Consider the following 19,436-nt stretch of genomic DNA (forward strand, 5'->3'; position numbering starts at 1 on the left):
CATCCTTTTCCTCAATTTCTTACTTTTTTTTAAGCATTAAGGACAAAAGATTGACTTCCAAACACACCCATGTGATTTTTGCTTTGCAGAACACGCCCCCGGGTGCCAGAGGGAGACAAAGAGGCAGTCCAAGAACGCTTTTTCAGGCCATACTTCCTGCAGGCTCCAGGGGACATGGTGGCACACGAAGGGAGACTCTGCAGGTTGGATTGTAAGGTATTATCTGGTTCTTCTGTTCACTCTCACTTTCCCTACCTCTGACATGTAGTGCTATGTGTTTTCATGTTCTTTAATGCATGCATGAACATTCCCCATTCAAAGTTTTAATGCTTCATTTTCAAAACTATTTCTTTATGCCATTGTCTCTGAGCTGATTCCAGGGATTTATTTTGAACAAATATTCTATGGGATGAAGAATACAGAAAACACAGCCCAGAAACAGAAGGCTCACTTGCAAGGTTGTCCAAATTACTAGATGTGTTCACTGTGTCCTTTACCAGTATGAACTCCAGAAGTTCTGCTCCATTACCAGACTCTTGAACATAATCCAGAATAGCACAAAACCATGAGAAAGAGAGGATGCAGCAAAGAAAGAGGATTGCTTTGTGTTCAAACAAATGTTGCCCATTGCATTGGACTGAATTACTGAAGATTAATACTCCCTGAAAAGAGGGAACTGAGCCTAGTTCATTTTATGCTTCCCCAGCATGCACAGAGGCAGAAACATCCCAATTTACTGATTGAAATCCTGGCATGAAAGAATTGTCAGAGGTTAGAGTACACAGAGTGAATATTGAACACCTTGAGGAGAATCATCTGCTCCAACCTATTCTGGAAGCCCTCTATGTCCCTGCAGTGCAGCAAAGTGGCAGTGCTGACACTGACCCTGAGGAGGGGAGAAGCTCTGAGGCACAAGTTAATGCCCTGAAGATGAGCAAGACTCATTATACTTAATTTATGATGTAAAGTTTACAGGGAGCATGCCAAAGAATTTGGTTATTCCTAGCTCTGCTGTCCTTGTGAGCTGCAGAGCTTGTGAAGCCTTAAAGCAAGTCTGGCATTGCACAGACCTGGGAGAAAATAGTCCTCACTCAGACAAATTCCCTCTCTCTCTGCTTTGAAAAATGTTGTTTGGAAAGCAGTATTTTAGACATGAGTAAGTACTGCTCCCTATTGAAAAGGTTTTTAATATTACAATACAGTCTAATCCTTCAAAAAATACTTAATTTGTAGTGCTCTAAAGCATGCAAGTTCAACACCTATGAAGTATTATATCATTCTTCATCAAATTTTACAAAATAAAAAGTAATTTATATAGAACTTTTTTCATCTCTGTTAAACTCTGTAGTATTTTACATTAAGGAATTCAATTTCTATTCAGTACCAAAAAAAGGAAAACTATCAGATTATTAAGAATCTTTTGTGAATCTCATATTCTCATTTCATATTTCTAACTAAGTTTCTTCCTTTCTGACTAAGAAAAATGTAGTTATTTAATGTATTTTTGAATCTCTTTACTTGTTTGTTTTCTGGGTTTCTCCCTTTCGGAAACACTCAGCAGAGAAACAAAAACTGAGAAATAATTTTAGCAGAATATAAAGAGTCTTTTGTGAATCTCATCTTCTAATTTCATATTTCTAACTAAGTTTCTTCCTTTTTGACTAAGGAAAATTTAGTTATTTAATGTATTTTTGAATCTCTTTACTTGTTTGTTTTCTGGGTTTCTCCCTTTCGGAAACACTCAGCAGAGAAACAAAAACTGAGAAATAATTTTAGGAGAATATAAAGAGTCTTTTGTGAATCTCATCTTCTAATTTCATATTTCTAAGTAAGTTTCTTCCTTTTTGACTAAGGAAAATTTAGTTATTTAATGTATTTTTGAATCTCTTTACTTGTTTGTTTTCTGGGTTTCTCCCTTTCGGAAGCACTCAGCAGAGAAACAAAAACAGAAATAATTTTAGCAGAATATAAAGAGTCTTTTGTGAATCTCATATTCTCATTTCATATTTCAAACTGAGTTTCTTGCTTTTTGACTAAGAAAAATTTAGTTATTTAATGTATTTTAAAATATTTTTTCTGGTTTGTTTTCTGGGTTTCTCCCTTTCGGAAGCACTCAGCAGAGAAACAAAACCAGAAATAATTAAAAAAAAAATCTTTCTGGTCTAGATTTTGACATGATTCAGCTGGCATTTGTAAAAAGGCCTGGCTCTGGGTTTGCTAAGCTGTCTGTGCCAGCTGGACACAGTCTGGAGCTGTTCCCTGTCCCCCAGGTGAGTGGGCTGCCCACGCCGGAGCTGACGTGGCTCCTGAACGGCAAAGCCGTGCTCCCGGACAGCAGGCACAAGATGCTGGTCAGAGAGACGGGGGTGCACTCCCTGCTCATCGACCCCCTCTCCCAGAGTGATGCTGGGACCTACACCTGCCTTGCCACCAACAGAACAGGACAGAATTCATTCAGCCTGGAGCTCACTGTTGTAGGTAAGAAGCACTGCAAAACTCACCTCAGTGATTGTGCATTTCTTCAAATTTACCTTACGTAGTTCCCTACAGACAATTATAGTTAATAGTTAATAAATAGTTAATGCACTAAGAGTAGGAAAATCCCACGGCTGTAGATACAGACATGTAATTTTTACCTATATATTTCCCTCCCCAGCTGATGAGAGAAATGTGTCATAGACAACTTTTATGAAAATTCCTTTCCTTAGGATTTTTCCTCCTGAGAAGCTGAGAGGCCTCAGGAACAAAATGTAAACACTGATTATCTGCTGCTGTGGAATGCAACAGGTGCATCTGGGATTGGGCTCATGTGGTTGTTTCTAATGAATGGCCAATCACAGTCAGCTGGCTCAGACAGAGAGTCCAAGCCATAAACCTTTGTTATCATTCTTTGCTATTCTATTCTTAGCCAGCCTTCTGATGAAACCTTTTCTTCTATTCTTTTAGTATAGTTTTAATGTAATATATACCATAAAATAATAAATCAGCCTTCTGAAACATGGAGTCAGATCCTTGTCTCTTCCCTCATCCAAGAACCCCTGTGAACACGGTCACAGAAATGTACCTGGTGCTCAGATGAGTGCATTCCTGTTACTAAGAGAGTGTTATAAGAGTTCTGCCTCATTATCACCCATCCTCACTTTCTCCCCAGAAAATGCTTAGGGTTTGAATTCATAATATATATGTTGAGGTATTCCAGATTTCAGCCCAAATTTTATTGGTTTAAAAATGTTTTTAAATAGAAAAAATTAATCTGAATATTGCTCTTTAATAAAGCCTTAAAATATGTGAGATATTGAAATGTATAGATCTGGCATTCATTTTCTGCAATGGTAGTATGTTTAGACTCATTAGACATGCATATATTCTTTTATGAACTTCAGTTCTGCCTATTATTTACTTTATGTTCCCTTACAGAGGTTATATCATGGCATTTCACTTCCCTTCCAACATCCCATTAAAAATTCACAACCTCTTTTGGTATCGCAAGAATAACTTTTAATTGTGTTCTCCCATACTGTTCAAAGAGAAACAAAGAATAAAATATCTGTTGTTGAATAATTCTCTTTCCAGCAAAGGAAGTCAAGAGAGCCCCCATGTTTCTGGAGAAGCTTCAGAACTGTGGTGTTCCAGAAGGCTACCCTGTCAGATTAGAGTGCAGAGTTGTGGGAATGCCACCTCCCATATTCTACTGGAAGAAGGACAATGAGACCATCCCATCAAACAGAGAGAGGATGAGGTACTGTGACACCCATGCCTGAATTTCCTGTGCCTGGACCAACTGCTTCCATGAAAAGTCTGTGCTGAGGACAGAGGCTGGTGCTGGGTAACAACTCCTTTCACCCACAGAAAGCTGTATAAACCTTGCTTCCCTGCTCTGTTTCCTTGGTTCAGAACAAAGGCACGATGCACCCCTGCCTCAGAGAGTGGGGACAGAGCCTGCAGGCCTGCCAGAGTGTATGGATCTCCTTAACAAACACACCCTGATATGGTATTTTAGTGCATTGCAGCACCTCATTCTCTCTAAGCTATGTTTTCCCAGTTTAGTTCCAGCTAGGTATGAATTCTAATTCAGAACAGTTTCAGTGCCCCAGAGCATGAGATAATAGAGAATTTTTCATGTCAAATAGAGAAACTTAACAAAGTTGGTCAAAAACAAAGGTAAAGCCTTTTATCCATGCTTATAAAATACAACAAAGTTCAGGTTCAGCTCTTGCCATCAAATGCAGCACTATTTTTTAATTTTTGCAAAAGAAGAGCTGATGAAATAATCTGCCTGGCTGTAATTAATGATAAATGAAGTGCTTTCTTTTTTTAAGATTTCTACTTCAGCATCTATCTGATTTTTAGTATTTTATTTCACTTGGTTCCAAGGAACAACTTGATGTAGTCACTGGATCTTTGAGATCAGCTTCAAGAAGTCCCATCCTTCCCACACACCCCTGCAGGCTCAGAGTGCAGCAAGCTGGCTCTGCAGCACACCTGCTAGGGATGGACACCAAGCACAAGGAAAGCATTCTTAGAAAACTCTTTTAGTGGTCACCCTGTCCCCACCCAGAGACACTCCAAAAACCCCACCTAACCCTGACCTTCTGCAGCCTACAGTCTATATGGTTTGGGCCCAGTCCTGTTTAATATTAATATCTTTATAATCTGGAGGAGGGAACTGAGTCTGCCATTAGCAATTTCATGGATTATACCATATAGATGTCCCCATTTCATAGGGATTGTTGTTCTACACACACACACACACACACATTGTAGTTATTGGAAAATCAACAACTCTCCTAAAATGCCACATTTCCAGTTGTTTCACAAAAGCTTAGAAAACAAATTTTGCTTCAGCTGAGCTGAGGAATGGCTAAGGGAAACCTCCCCCACCGCACAGTGCCAGGAGCAAGGCCAAAGGTTGTGACAGCTCTGCTATTCCAGCCAGCTGGGAGCAGAAACCCCAAAGGCTCCAGTGGCTGTGCACAGACCCAGGGCAGCACCGTCCCTCCTGTCCCTGTCCCACCTCACTGATTCCTGCCTGAAGCCAAGAGAGGCTTTTGTAGCACAACAAGGACACACAGCAGCTCCTACACTACTGCTCCCCAGCATAAGGTAAAGTGTCTAGTGCAGGGAACAAAGGGTGAAATGTTCTCTTTTTATTACAGCACAAAATGTCCTCTTGACCTGCAAGCCTGTGGTTTCATTCCAGTTCATATGGAAACAAAATCTCAAATTTCAAAACATCCTGGAACTTCAAGTGTTCTGAAGTGCTCATCTCACTCCTCTTCCTTTATAATGAGAGAAACACTTGGCTTGATAAAAAGGACCAGCCTCAGCTTAGAGAGCAGAGGAGTCTCAGTTCTGTTATATCCTGCTGAAAAGTTTTTCCTGGAAATTGCAGCCACCAAGCCTTAGATCACTGGAGAGCAAAGGAAGTGGAGGGAACAATGAAGCAGGTTTCTTTCAGAATGTTGGCCAAACAAATCTTTCTGATTTTCCCACTTGGTCATTTTCTCATGGAAAAGGGTGCCCCAAGAAAGTTTCTGACTGGCTCTGGTTGCTGTTGTGAAAAATATCACAACTTTGTATAAGTGCTCTTGGTATTTTATGTTCTTGTTCCAGCTTGTGACCTAGGAAAAATACAGTATGATTGTGCAGCAGCTTTGCACAGGTTTAGCTCATTACCATTCAATTAATAATGCTAATATTAACATATACAGAGTAACAACTCAGCTCCCACAGTCACACCATGGCTGTGCACAACTGAGAGGAGCCAGAACAGATCTGAGATTTCCTGATCATTGTTTGAGGCCATACAGAAAGCAAATCTATTGACTATAGACTGCTGCCTCTTTGGGAGTAGAGATGACAATATACCTGTCTCATAGTCAATATACATATTTTAAAATCTGAAAGCTGATGTGCTCTTGAGAAATACTAATTCCCAAAAACTTGTTTTCCAGCATGCATCAAGATACAACAGGGTATGTGTGCCTCCTGATCCAGCCTGCCAAGAAAGCAGACGCTGGCTGGTACACCTTGTCTGCAAAGAACGAAGCTGGCATTGTGTCCTGCACTGCTCGCCTGGACATCTATGGTACGTATGGGCTGGGAGAGAAGGGAGGAACACAGGGCCCAGCTGGCTCCTAGTGTGCCTTTGGCATGGCTAGGAATCAGTGTCACAGCATGGCCACAGCTTCAGAAGGCCCCAGAAGAGATCTAATGATACAGCTCAAGGGCCAAACCAGCCCTGCTGCACGGTGTAAAGGAGGGTAAGGACAAAAAGCCAAAGCAGAGGATTTGCACAATGTTCTCTATCCCCATTTTCCACCTCCCAGAATCCCTAGACACATGAGCATATATTTTCAAGTTGAACCTTAACTCTACTGCCTCTAACAAGCCTGTGCTACAGCTCTGACCTGGCAGAGCAATGAATTGCACCCAAGAAAGCAAATCCCTTCTTCCACAGAGCATGGGGGTGCACACCAAGCCTAACTGAGGGGGGCTACTTCACATCCAATACATTTGTCTAGGACTCAGAAGGCCCCAGCTCACCTCAAGAACTACAGCTCATCATTAATCTGTTATCTCTAAGCAGTATAATAAAACCAAAAGCATGTTCCACAAACTGGATTTTATATATATATATATATATATATGTCTATATATATGTCTATGTGTATATATATTCCACAAACTGGTTGAACTGGTTAGATTAGAACAGACCCTTAAAAAACCCCCAAAACCCAAAGAGCCCATGTTTTCAAACTCATATTTCCATTTTGGTTTTTAAATCCCACCTATTAACCGAAGTGAGTCACCGGTGCATCTCTGTCAGCCTCCTGCCACCTTGTGGTGGTATGGGCAATAGTAATGGAAGGCTCAAGACAGGGCTAGGGGGAGGCTGATTTAAGAAAGGTGAAACAAAATTTAAAATTTCCTTAGGTATCTAAATGCTGAAAGACATAAATTTTTCAAATGAAGGATTCAAGGCACAAACAGGAAAAATACAGAAATCAAGAAATGCTTCCCAATTCCAGCCACATTTTCTACAATAAGCAACTCACACCCCAAAGCGAGTGATGGAAGTCATTTTTCTTTGTGCTATTTTGAATGGCTGGGGTCGAGAGATGGAAGGTGGGGTTTGATATTTGCAATTCTGCATGTAAAGAAAAATAATAATGAGTAAATAATGAGTTCAAGTAGAAACAAATTTGGCGCTGCAAGAAAGAAGGAGGCTCTTTTTAAAATATTTCCAGATAGGCTCAAAATTCAGCATGGAAAGACATTTCCTATCAATGCTTAACATGTAGGTTGTTGTCTCCCACACTAAAAACTTCAGAGCATAGGAGTCTGAACTTGACTTCCATTTTCATACCCTTTCATTTTAACTGCTGACAGGTATGTCTCTAATTTGAGTGCAGACCCATATGGATAAATTTTGGCAAGGATAATATAATTTTCCCTTGTCTGAAGTGTTTTAGGGATAACAACTACTAGGTATTATGTAATATAATATTTTTAAAAATTTAGCAATATTTGTTCATATGGGAGCATGTAGAATTGTACTTTTAAATTACTGAATATGTGTCTTTGGAATACTGAATTTCTTTCAGTATTTAAAAAATTCTAGAAAACATGTCAGTAGTTGTAACTACTACATGGCAATAAAAACTGCAATCACTTCTTTGAAGAAAAGCCTTCCAGAGGATGAAGCAGAACAGAATCAGAGCCCTGGCCACTTTGTTCATCTCTGTTCATGCTATATATGTTTTTAGTTCTGATTGCAAGGGCTTTGGAGAAGGCTCCAAAGATTCAATCATTAAGTTCTGGACTTTGTGAAATCCATGCAAACATTGTCATGGAATTGAACAGGGATGAAATTTTATCTGTACACTTCAACAGAATTGCTGAACATACAAACAATGCCAATGACAACATTTGAAAGAACAGACCCTGACCCAGAGATCCCAACGCTGTGCTCTCCTCAGGGATGTGGGAAGAAACTTCCCAGCTGTGAAAAATGCCAATCCTTTGTTTTTAAAATGTTAAAAGTTTAATAGTAATATAGTATTGATGAAATATAGTATAGAATGGAAATAATAATACAATTAGAGTAATAATAATTCGGACAATTTGAATTAGGACAATATGAGACAATAGAAACAAAGAGCTATGGAGAGTCCGGGTACCTTTTCTGGGCAGGACAGGCCTGAAAAAGGAGCCACTTTAACAGAGGATGAACCCTTAAAAACAACAGCCTGTTGCATATTCATACACCTCATCCATGATGCATAAATTCCATTCAAACCCAGCATTCTGTCTGGGCAGTGTCAGCTTCTTCCTCCTAATCCTAAGGCGCCTTCGATCCTTAGCCAGGCAGGAAGAAGTCAGCTTCTTCTGATAAAGGAGCAATAAATTCTCTTTCTCTGAAAGATTGAGGTGTCCTGTGGCTGCTATCTGCTGTGAGTACCTCATACATTTCTTTAAAAAGTATCCCACATACATAGGTCCCGTTTTAACTACAAAAGTTACCTTTTAACTACAAAACTACATTTATTAAATGTATCTATTATATATCTATTAAATATATCTTTATTTCATATTTTTATATATTTATATATATATTCTACATCTATGAAAACGTTAATACAGCACTGCTAATCAATACAACATAACACATACAGTAAAGATCTGCCTAGAGGCACATCATATGCACTTTGTGTGAGGATTGATGTGCACTGTTTCCCTGTGAGCAGAGCAGGGGTCTCAGGAGCCCGTTGTGTTTGTGTTGCTGCAGCTCAGTGGCACCGGCAGATCCCACAGGCTCTGAAGCTGCGGCCCGGGGGCAGCCGCTACTCCAACCTCAGCAGCCAAGGCCTCGACACCTTCTCTGCCTTCCCAGCTCCCGAGAGCCCCGTGCTGTTCTCATCCCCCAGCCAAAAGCTGGTGGAGAGTGAAGAACTTTGAAAAACAAACACTCGTTCCAGCTGCACCTGCGGAGATACTCAGAACTGTGAAAAACTAAACAATAAAAACAGAAGAGGTACAACTCACCATGCTCAAGGTTTACAAGCAACTTGTTTGTAATTAAGTGTTCTGCTGCTGCAAATGCTGCGAGTAACATATGGTACAAGACTTTTGCATATGATTTTAATGCAGGATAATTGTGGTATGGAGTGTTGTGCAATAAATTCAGTACTGTGTAGTTTGCTAAGAATTACATAGTAAACATAGTTTTCAGCACCTAAAAGCCAATACCACTTTTACTTCTTGAATTAGAGCTACTGCATTGTAGCTGCCATGGTAAGGATTGGTGATGATTAGCTGGAATATTGCCAGTGAAAACACTGACATTACAGTAACCCCAATCCTGAATGAGGGTAAACAACAAGACTTTGAATGTAACTTAAAGAAACATGCCAAATAATCACAAAGCACAAGTTAAATAGAAAAGATGTAACTCATTTTTATATATTATTATTATGCCAGCCTATTCTAGAATTTTTGAACTCCAGACTAGGTAAATATAGCATTTCATGTAGGTACAGCTGTATACCCTGAATATTTATATCTGTGTGTGTGTGTACTCTATGAACTGTGTATTCTTGGTGTAAGGGTTCATAAAATAAGGTACAAGGCATGTGCATAAGGCACATAGGAAATGGAAATTCCTCTTGTCTGAAGCATGTTCTCTTGAGCCCAAAGCTGAAACTATTTACCAGATGTGCTTCATACTTTTTTCTTTACCACGTTAGTGATCCTCTGACTTTAACATGGATGATACCAAACTTGTCACTTCATGGCTTTTAATTATCAGTCTCTTTTTCCTAATTTTGAATGTGCATCAACCATCTAGCTGATTTTATAGCTAAATGGAAAGGAATAGTGACCTGGTAAATTTTCACCACCATTTAGGAAATGATCACAAGTGTGGTGTCTAATAGGAAGACAAAAAAATCTGTTAATATACAAAAGTTAAGAAGTTAAGCAACAATTATATGCAAAAAGCTAAAAAAAACCCAACAGTAGTAATAAATAAGGCAAATGATTGAAAGATCAACAGACTGTATTAACTGACAACACTTAATGATTGATTTTAAATATTTGGCATCTATATAATTACATCAATACCCCCAGCTGTTACAATCTGTGAATGTTTAAGATGTTTTCCTGCATCTTTAAATTACTGCTAACCCTCTCTCTAGACATTGGTTTCAAGCACTTCTTACTGACTGCTTTCAACGTGGCTGCAGAATGCCACAAAGTCATGATCAAAGTCACAGAGATGGAAAAAAAATTAACAGATACTTTCATTTTAGACTATGTTTGGGGATTCTTCAAATTTAAAATTTTAATTTTAAAAAACTCCATATGCAAAGAAAACAATGAGGAGTTATGTTAAGAGCAAAATAATATTGGATATAGCCAGAGACTGAGAATGTCTTTCACTGAGCTTCCCACAAATAGAGCTTCTGTTGTTCCTCACTGTTGATTCCCTCAGGATTTAGAGGAAGTGAATTTCTCGTGTTGTTTTACTTCCCACCTGAGTGAACACCATAAAACAAAGCCATCATTATAACTCTCATACTTTTGTTAGGAATCTCAGGCAACTCAAGCCAGACTGGACAGACCAAAAAGCTAAAACCCAGTCTTATCCTAAGGGTTAAAACAAGGTACAGGGGTTTCCAAGGGAACGCAGATGTTGCCCACATTGTACCTCTTCCCTGGCAAACAAAATAAAACTCATGGCTATTGAAGTGATGCATTGAGTTAAGTGACTTCAGTAATGAGATGCAGAACTTAAGACATTCTGTGGGTCTGATCTTCTAGGATAGAGAATCTACTGCTCCTGTTTCCTTCACTGGGTTCTTAGAATGGCTTAAGGATTCCAAAACTACACCCAAAATTTCAAGTTTCCCACATTAGTTACTACTCTTGGAAAAATAATCCAAGAAAAGTTATTGGAATTTGCTTGCTTAATTCAGTGCTGCTGGGAAATGGAAAGCTAGGAAATTAACACACAAAAGATCAAACTAACATCTACAGCCCTGGTCCTCCCATCATTTCACAAACCAGAGAGCAGGTTTTGAGCTCAGGTACTCCAGGTTGTATACTGGCCATCAGGCTTTATCCCTCAGCACAAGCTTAGCCAAGAGATTGCCTGCTTGGAAGTCTCCTGTGGCCCCTTTTGGCTGACACTGAGGGCTTGGACCAGATGACCCCCTGAGCTTTTTACAGACCTAAATCACTCTGCACTTCCTACATTATTTTATTTTCCACTGCCTGTCTAGATATCCCACCTGGATTAAGTTACCTGGCAGCTGAGTAGAAACTAAGAATCCAAGCAAGCACAAACTTTTCCTTTTCGCTGGGCTCTAACCCATTAGGCAAGGCCAGCTACAAGAGTTCTTCACACAGTGTAGAAGAAAGGAATGCTGGTAGTCCCCACTGGAAGTACCTGGGTACCAGTGCTGGAATCATACTGATCAGTGTTACTGACAGAGCAGTGGTTCTCTCAGACATCACACCCAAAAACTCAATGCAAATTCAAAGCCAAAGTGCACAGTGCAAACATGCAAACTATCTCTCTTCACCTTTTCTCTGCAGTGCCAGAGGAGTATCCCCAAACTCTCATCATAATGGTCAGCATGTCAGCTCAGTTTATAATGTGGTAAAAGGCTTCTTAAAATGTCCATTCAGTTCTTTGGAAGTAGGAGGACAAGAAGCTGAAAGACTTTTCCCAAAGATGTGTGTAAGAAGGATTAACCCTTAGTCATTCAAGAAGGAGCCCAAGAAATCTCAGTGAAAGTCATGCTACTGAAGGTAGATCACCAAAAAGGTGTTAGCTGAACTATAATATTCTCTCCTGAACAGCATTTCCTAGCAAAAAGCTCAAAACCCTTCACATTTTCCTTCAAAATTCAGAAGTCAGCAGTTTCAATTCCTTTCAGTAGCTCAGATGAAAACCAGCTCATCCTCTGGTCCCAAATGGTCTGGAGGTGTTACATTTTCTTCCCTAAATAAACGCTACAGGACATTTCCCCCCTGTGTGTGCTGAGCCCATGCAGAGAGCCTGCAAAGGCAGCTGTGGGAATGGATGTCAGTGCTGTTGGACAAGTGCTATTGATGTGCTCATCACAAGGAAGAACTTGCAAGAAAACAACACCAAAATTACGTTTGTGTTGTTAAGTGGTGGAAAAGACAAGGGGAAAAGGCCTGTGGAAGGGAAGGACAGCAGGACAGTCCTGTGTTGTCACAGGACTGTGCTAGAGGCACTCTGCTCCCTCCTGAACAACCTGGCTGCTCTTCACTGATAACCACTTCACACCAACACAGCTTTTCATTCTCTTACTCAGGGCAGGCTACTGCAGCAACAAAACTTCATGCTACACCTTCCCCTGAAACCACTGTTAGTTCTTAACTTCCAAAATGCATGAAACCACCCCAGTGTGGAGCACAATGCTGTGTAAGTGTGATACAGAAATGCTCATGTTTGGAACCTCTCTAGTGTTCACTGATTGACAATCTTGTAGGTTTATTTGGTTTCCCGTTTCCTGCTAGTCCTGGTTTGGTGTACAACCAAACAAAGACACAATATATTGCACACTAGAGCAGAAATGACATCTTTTGTGTTGCAATTCTAGATTTCAAAAAGTTTTCTTCCTGCTTTAAACTTTTGGTCCAGACTGATGCAAAGCCAGCCTAGAGCAGCATTACAGATGGGGCTGCACTGATATCATTGGACCTCCTGCCTTAAAACCACTGGACTGAGTTCCACATGGAAGGTGGAGCAACCCTTCTGAATGCCTCCCATCTGCTAACATGAGGAGATGAGAGCACACACTGCAAAAAGGAAAGGCTGCAGTTTGCATCTCAATGTGTAAACAACTGCCAGTCCCAACTGTTTACAGCAATTGTAGGTACTTCAACCAATAAATCTGGAATACAGATTCATTTAAGAACTGTGTTCTCCATGCTACCAGGTTTAAGAGCACTAGTTTCTGAAAAATGTCTTTACAAAACCTAATGAAATATTTATACTGTTAATACTGGAGAAGTGATTCACTGAAAATTGCCTCATTATTTCCAATACAAAAATGTTCACTTTGAGCCTTAACATTCTAAGTTAATATTTCTTCTTGATTAAAGTTGATATTTTTAATTTTTTTTCCGAAGTCATTCTCACTGGGAAGAAAAATGCTCACGTCAGTTTTATAGTATATTTTAACTGCACATGAAAAAAACCACCTGACTGTTCAGTAATGTATTTCCCTTCATCTCACTTAAATAAATGCTTCAAAGTTGTGTACACGACTGTGTCTTTCACGTGCTCAAATAATTGTGAAAATGTGCAACAATGCCAGAAGTTTTCTCAGAACTTTGCTGTGACAGCTGATTAATGAAATCAGACTACATTATTTAGAAGAAAATCATAAATATTGTCAAGTTATATACTAGCCATGCTTCTAGCAGGTAGCTGTGAAATAAAGTTGTTGCTTTTTTAAACAATTCTTGGTATCAGTTCTCCTGTGGAATTTTCCATCACTCAGGGTCACCAGTTGTGATGGTGTTCACAGGGCTCCCAGGATGAGGGAAGAGATGAGAATCTTGACTCCATGTTTCAGAAGACTGAAATATATTTTATGGTAGATATTATATTAAAACTATACTAAAAGAAAAGAAGAAAGGATTTCATCAGAAACCTTGAAGGAAAGGAATGGAATGATTACAAAAGCTCGTGACTCTCAGAGAGTCCAAGCTGACTGTGACTGGCCATTAATTAGAAACAACCACACGAGACCAATCCCAGATGCACCTGTTGCATTCCACAGCAGCAGATAATCATTGTTTTTGTTTTCCTATGAGGCCTCTCAGCTTCTCAGGAGAAAAATCCCTGGCAAAGGGATTTTTCAGAAAATATCATGGCTACATACTCCTCCCTGCAGCCTGCCATAGCTGAGCTCCACGGTGTCTCAGGCATTCATTCAGAGTCAAAGGAAACGTTCTTAAAACCATTTTAGCTCAGCTACGTGTGTTGAAGTGGCTCCTTCACATTTTATCATTTCCTCTGAGCAGCAAAAGTTGCTTCTATTAATGCCTTTATACTTCCACTATGTATATATATATACATACACACACACACACACACATATATATATATATATATATATATATAGTCCACTATAAGGACTATATTTATTGCATAATCAAAAGAAATCTTGGGCCATATGTGTGTGAATTTAAGTGGAGTTCTCCATTTATGCCAGTGGGAGTTCTGTTCAGAAACTGCCCATCCTTTATGATCACACAGTCTGTTAGTTACAGGAAACACAGTTTTGTACAGAAATGGAAGAACACTGAAGACAATCTGAAATGTTAGAAAATAATATTACTATGCACCCCAGGCTGCAGGAAGCCAGTCAAAAATTAACTTCTTATTCCTTGGAGTTACATATGCAGACACTTCCAGCAAATTTTGTAAGATATATTTTGCATGCTGCTAATTTCTGTACAAATGAAAACTGAACTCCAAATTAGAAAAAAAAATTAGTAGACAATATGAAAATGTACTCTTTAGCAGAGAGACATTTAAATATTATACATGGGGTTGGTTAGGGGCTTTGAAGCCAAGTTTGCTTGACATGTAATTAAAGTTAAAATATAGAGAATTTTTGGGAAGTTCAAAAGTACCAGATGGAATCAATGGTTTTTTAAGATATCTGTGTAGAGGAAACACTGGACTGCTTCTTCCATGAATAAAATGTCTTCATCCTCAGTGCACTTGGCTTTTACCCCTGGCTATTTTGTAGAAGAGCTGAACATACTTAGAGCAAAAAGCAGCTCTTCTGTGAATTATTTTAAAACTCTGGATAAATTTCACTCCTGAACTACAAAGAACCATCTCCATATTCCTTAGCTCAAATAGCTGGAATCCCAAGAGTAAGGGTACCTATGTTAACGCAAAAGCTTCCTTTGGCAAATCAATTCCTTTGGCCTGGAAATAGAACTTTTTAAAAGTTTGTTCCTAGTGAATCCCATCACAGGAGGGACTTCCACAAAGATTTCACATGGAAAGTTTTACTTCACAATAGAGAGGGAGGGAGCCAAATATTGAACTACCTAATGGTACTCATGCTTCCCCCCAGGAGGAAGCTGCACTGGCATTGACTTTACAAATGTAGAGCTGAGGTCAGGGACATTTTTACTTTCAAGAATGGGTACTGCAGCACCATTTCAGAATTCCAGTCAAAAACTGAGACTTGCCCTGTGTGTATGTATAGTACAAGATGGACTGTGCACTAAATATCTCATAAATGGTGAGATGGAAGACAGAAGCCTAAAATTTTGGGATGAATGGAAGTTGAAAGGCATGCTGATGATGAGGAAGAAAGCACTGAGGTTTTATTACTAACACACATTTTGGGATGTTCTACCCTAATTCTGCTTTTAGCCACTGCTAAGTGACAGCAGTTAAAATGCCACTCTAGTTCCAAGCTCAAAAATAACTCTGGGCATGTCAAAACAGGGTGATGTGATTGAAGAATCACAGAAGCACAGTACCTGTAGCTTCTAATAGAAAACCCTGCACAAAGTCCTTTCAGAAAAATAGAGGGTAATTTCCCCCAAATAGTTCATTAGAATTTCACACTGAGTTTCAACAGTGAAACACATATCTGTACAATATGCAAGAAACATTAAATGAAGCAAGCATTTGTCATCCCCAAAGCTCCCCCAATATTGTGGTTCTACAATTACAGTGATAATTGGGCAGATGGACCTGATGTACTACTGATACTACAAACAAAAGTACTTCAGGTTTGCACTGCACTGTTCAGTGGGACAAAGATTTATGAGCAGACAAAACTCAGCCTCTAAGAATACACCAAGCTCTGAGCATCTAAGCTTTGGCTTCTTTGAAGGCCTAACAGAAGCCATAATTATTTAAGGGGACGGGCATGAAATGCCCACACCAGCAAAGTCCAGTACAGAAGGTGGCTCAGAGCCATTACGTGACCAGCATCAAAAAGTCAGTGGGGAACAAATATTTGGGAGCAATAATCAAACCCAAGTCAAACTGTCAAGTTTACATTTCACAAATGTCACTAAAGTATTTGTAAAGGAAAGCTATTAAAGGTAATCGATGAGTTACTGAATAGTTGTTGTGTTTGAGAAGTCCCAACCAGCATGGACATTATCTGCTTTTCAAACTGCACTCAGACAGAACTTTTAATGATCAAACTTTCCCATCACCTCAACTCACTCCCCAAAAGGCTTTGACAGATAATCAATGGACAGACAGCTGTCTGTGCACGACACAGAATTTACTCTGCTGCCTCCACTACTACACTGAACTGGAAATCCCAACTTCCACACTGCACCCTCCCAAGGAACAAAACCAGTACAGCATTAGATAAAATCACAAATTTCCCAGCAGCCATATTACTAATTATAAATAAAGGTATCAATAAACATTCAGGTCCCGTTAGCACAACAAAATCTAAGAGAATGGGGATTACAGGGGATTATAACCTTAACCATGCTGATCAGAAGCAGAGATTGATACCATGACCTGATTTACTACCTACATACTGCACTGAAGTGCTTTGCAGTTCAATTCTTCAATTTCAATTCTTACTAACTTTTGGTAACATGAGCACAGATATTTTATGGTTTGTGTTGATTTGTTCCTCTTTATGAGAGTTTATTACCCTTTAATCATTCCCTCCATACAAATCCATTATTTTTTTAACTATATCATCATATGCAGCAGAAAAATAAATACAACGCTGCATAGAAGAAACAAAATTGGAAGAGAAATGGCTGTTAAGTACTTTTACCTGAATGACTGCAATGTCATGTCCCACAAAAACAAATCATATGTCAGTAGCACAGAAGCATCAGTCATGTTCTTGCACCCTATTCTGGCATTTATCCTTTTGTACTGTATTCCCCTTCCCACCTCAGCTTTAGGCAATCTTTCACTAATCCAAGCTTTCTATGTTATATAATCACATGACTTATTTGCATCCAATTCCTGTTCCAGTATGGAAAACCCACTGCTCTTAGCAGGGCAGGGGAGACTTTCTGCCTGAAGTTTACAGCTAATACTTTAGGGTAAAATAGCATATAATTTAATTCAGAATTGTATTCGTTGTTATGTTACATACATAAACTTGCCACTTAATAGTAAGTAATATTCACACAGTATTGACTATATGATGGACAACAATTAATTCTACTGTCTGAATAGCATGACTTCATATCTCTGAGGCTGAATCCACTTTCAGCTTGCTGATAAAGATCTAATGCAATTCACAGGAAGCATGGCCCACATTTTAATAATTAACACTATTCATTACCTTTCAAGAGGCTAAATACACATTAAAACCCCATTCCTGAATGGCAGTGTTTAAAGCAGAGAGCTGCTCAGAATGCACAGTGTGTTTAAGGCAGCCTGAAAGCCATCCTCCATGGCAGAGAGCATCCAGCTGGCAGGGCAGGAAAGGCAGGAGCAAGGACAGCACAGGGAGGGCAGGACCCTGCCCTGAACTGCTCCTGCAGCACAGCCCCTCTCCCCCAAACACGGCTTAGTTCCTATTCATGCCTTTGTTCTTCTCTGAAAGCTGCTTAATTGTCGAAAATAACTCCTATCAAAGCTATTCTTTTGTCATTTGAAAGAATCCTAAAATATAAGACATGGCAGCAGCCAGCAGGGAACCCGCCAGCCTTCCCTGCTGGAAATCCACCACCAGCTGTTGAGGGCAGTGTGACCGTGTTCACAGGGGTCCAAGGATGAGGGAAGAGATGAGGATCTGACTCCATGTTTCAGAAGGCTGATTTATTATTTTATGATATATATTATATTAAAACTATACTAAAAGAATAGAAGAAAGGATTTCATCAGAAGGCTAGGCTAAGAATAGAAAAGGAATGGAATGAATAACAAAGGCTGTGTCTGGGACAGAGAGTCTGAGCCAGCTGACTGTGATTGGCCATTAATTAGAAACAACCCCATGAGCCAATCCCAGATGCACCTGTTGCATTCCACAGCAGCAGATAACCATTGGTTACGTTTTTTCCTGAGGCCTCTCAGCTTCTCAGGAGAAAAAATCCTAAGGAAAGGATTTTCATAAAATGTGTCTGTGACAGGGCAGCAGCTCGTTTTCCCCTTCCCTCTCCGGGCTAACCCAGGGAGGGCTTTTCTCTGCACTCTCCCCTCAGCAGCAGCAGCAGCAGCCTCCTTCAGCTCCCCCCTCTGCTGCCACCACAGCAGGCACTGACAGAGCTGCTGCAGCCTCTGCACCCTGCTACAAACACGTCTGCATCCCCAGCCATCCTCTCTCTCCTCATTTCTTCATATTCCCAACCTCCTTTCCTCTTCTGCCTTTTCTCCCCAGGCTCCTCTATCCCCAGCAAGTGAAAGCAGCAAGTAAACAAAAGGCCATTCAGCACATCACCAGGGCTGAAATGAACTCAACTCCTCTACAAAAATGCTCCATAAATTCTTCCCCAAATTCGTACATAAAATACACTCCTTACTGTAACTGGGGAGAAAATATCATTTGCTGGTTGTTTCTTCAGCACATTAAACTGCCAGATTATGACAGAAGTAGTGAAACATTTGGGGTAGAAAATCCACTAGTAATTCCTAGGGTAGGAATTTCAGATATTTGGAGAGGACGTAGTATATAAAACACTTTATTTAAGATTTACAAAATCTGTTATTGTTTCCAGATAACATAAGGTTAAAAAATAAAATCCCATCATTTAAAGCCTACAAAAATCTAGAAGCTTAGATTATTTTCACACAGCATTCTCATTTATAGTATACAATCACACGTGTTTTTACAGCCATTGAAAATAAAACATTCCTTCCATGACTTGAAAACAGCTCTTTTTCGAGCATACAAGAGACACCATAAATTGGATTAAAGCAAACCTACACAACTTGGGAACCCATATGTCAAACTTACAAAGTTTAAGAAAGTTAGTTCTCTGAGGACTAGAACTCCAATACATTATAAAACTTTTTCCATGTGAACCATTTATGCAAAAAGACACTAAAGAACAACTTTAAAGCTGATATTAAAAGAAAAACATGGAATGAGGTCCATTTCTGGTGCTATTCCATTCAGTTACACCACAGGTCAACTTGTCCCATGATCTGTAGAAATACTGTCATGATTCATCACAGTGAAAACGACACCAAAACCTTCTTTAATTAAAGCATTAAATACACTAGATAAACTAGGAAACAATTGCCAGAAATACTTCAAATTAAAAGTATAATTTCCACCAGCATTAAATAAATTCATTCATCTTAAATGCCTTTTGACTTTATGTTCTCAGAGCAAATTTATTTTGTCAAATGACTATAAGATGCAAACAAGAATGAGCTATTATAATGCCAATATTACCTCAGTCAAGCAGATTAACTCTTG

General features: G+C 39.5%; 1 protein-coding gene across 1 annotated transcript in view; it reads left to right on the forward strand.

The window, feature by feature from the left end:
• MYPN (myopalladin) overlaps positions 1-13,277 on the forward strand; it is a 60,368-nt gene extending 47,091 nt beyond the window's left edge. Inside the window, exons 16-20 of the mRNA XM_036386145.2 lie at positions 90-216; positions 2,271-2,478; positions 3,574-3,739; positions 5,955-6,088; positions 8,792-13,277. Coding sequence (XP_036242038.1) covers positions 90-216; positions 2,271-2,478; positions 3,574-3,739; positions 5,955-6,088; positions 8,792-8,961 — 805 coding nt within the window. The 3' untranslated portion in view covers positions 8,962-13,277. The remainder of the gene's footprint in view (positions 1-89; positions 217-2,270; positions 2,479-3,573; positions 3,740-5,954; positions 6,089-8,791) is intronic.
• The last annotated feature ends 6,159 nt before the right edge of the window (positions 13,278-19,436 follow it).

This window comes from Molothrus ater, chromosome 8, assembly GCF_012460135.2.
Source record: "Molothrus ater isolate BHLD 08-10-18 breed brown headed cowbird chromosome 8, BPBGC_Mater_1.1, whole genome shotgun sequence".
Taxonomy (NCBI): Eukaryota; Metazoa; Chordata; class Aves; order Passeriformes; family Icteridae; genus Molothrus; species Molothrus ater.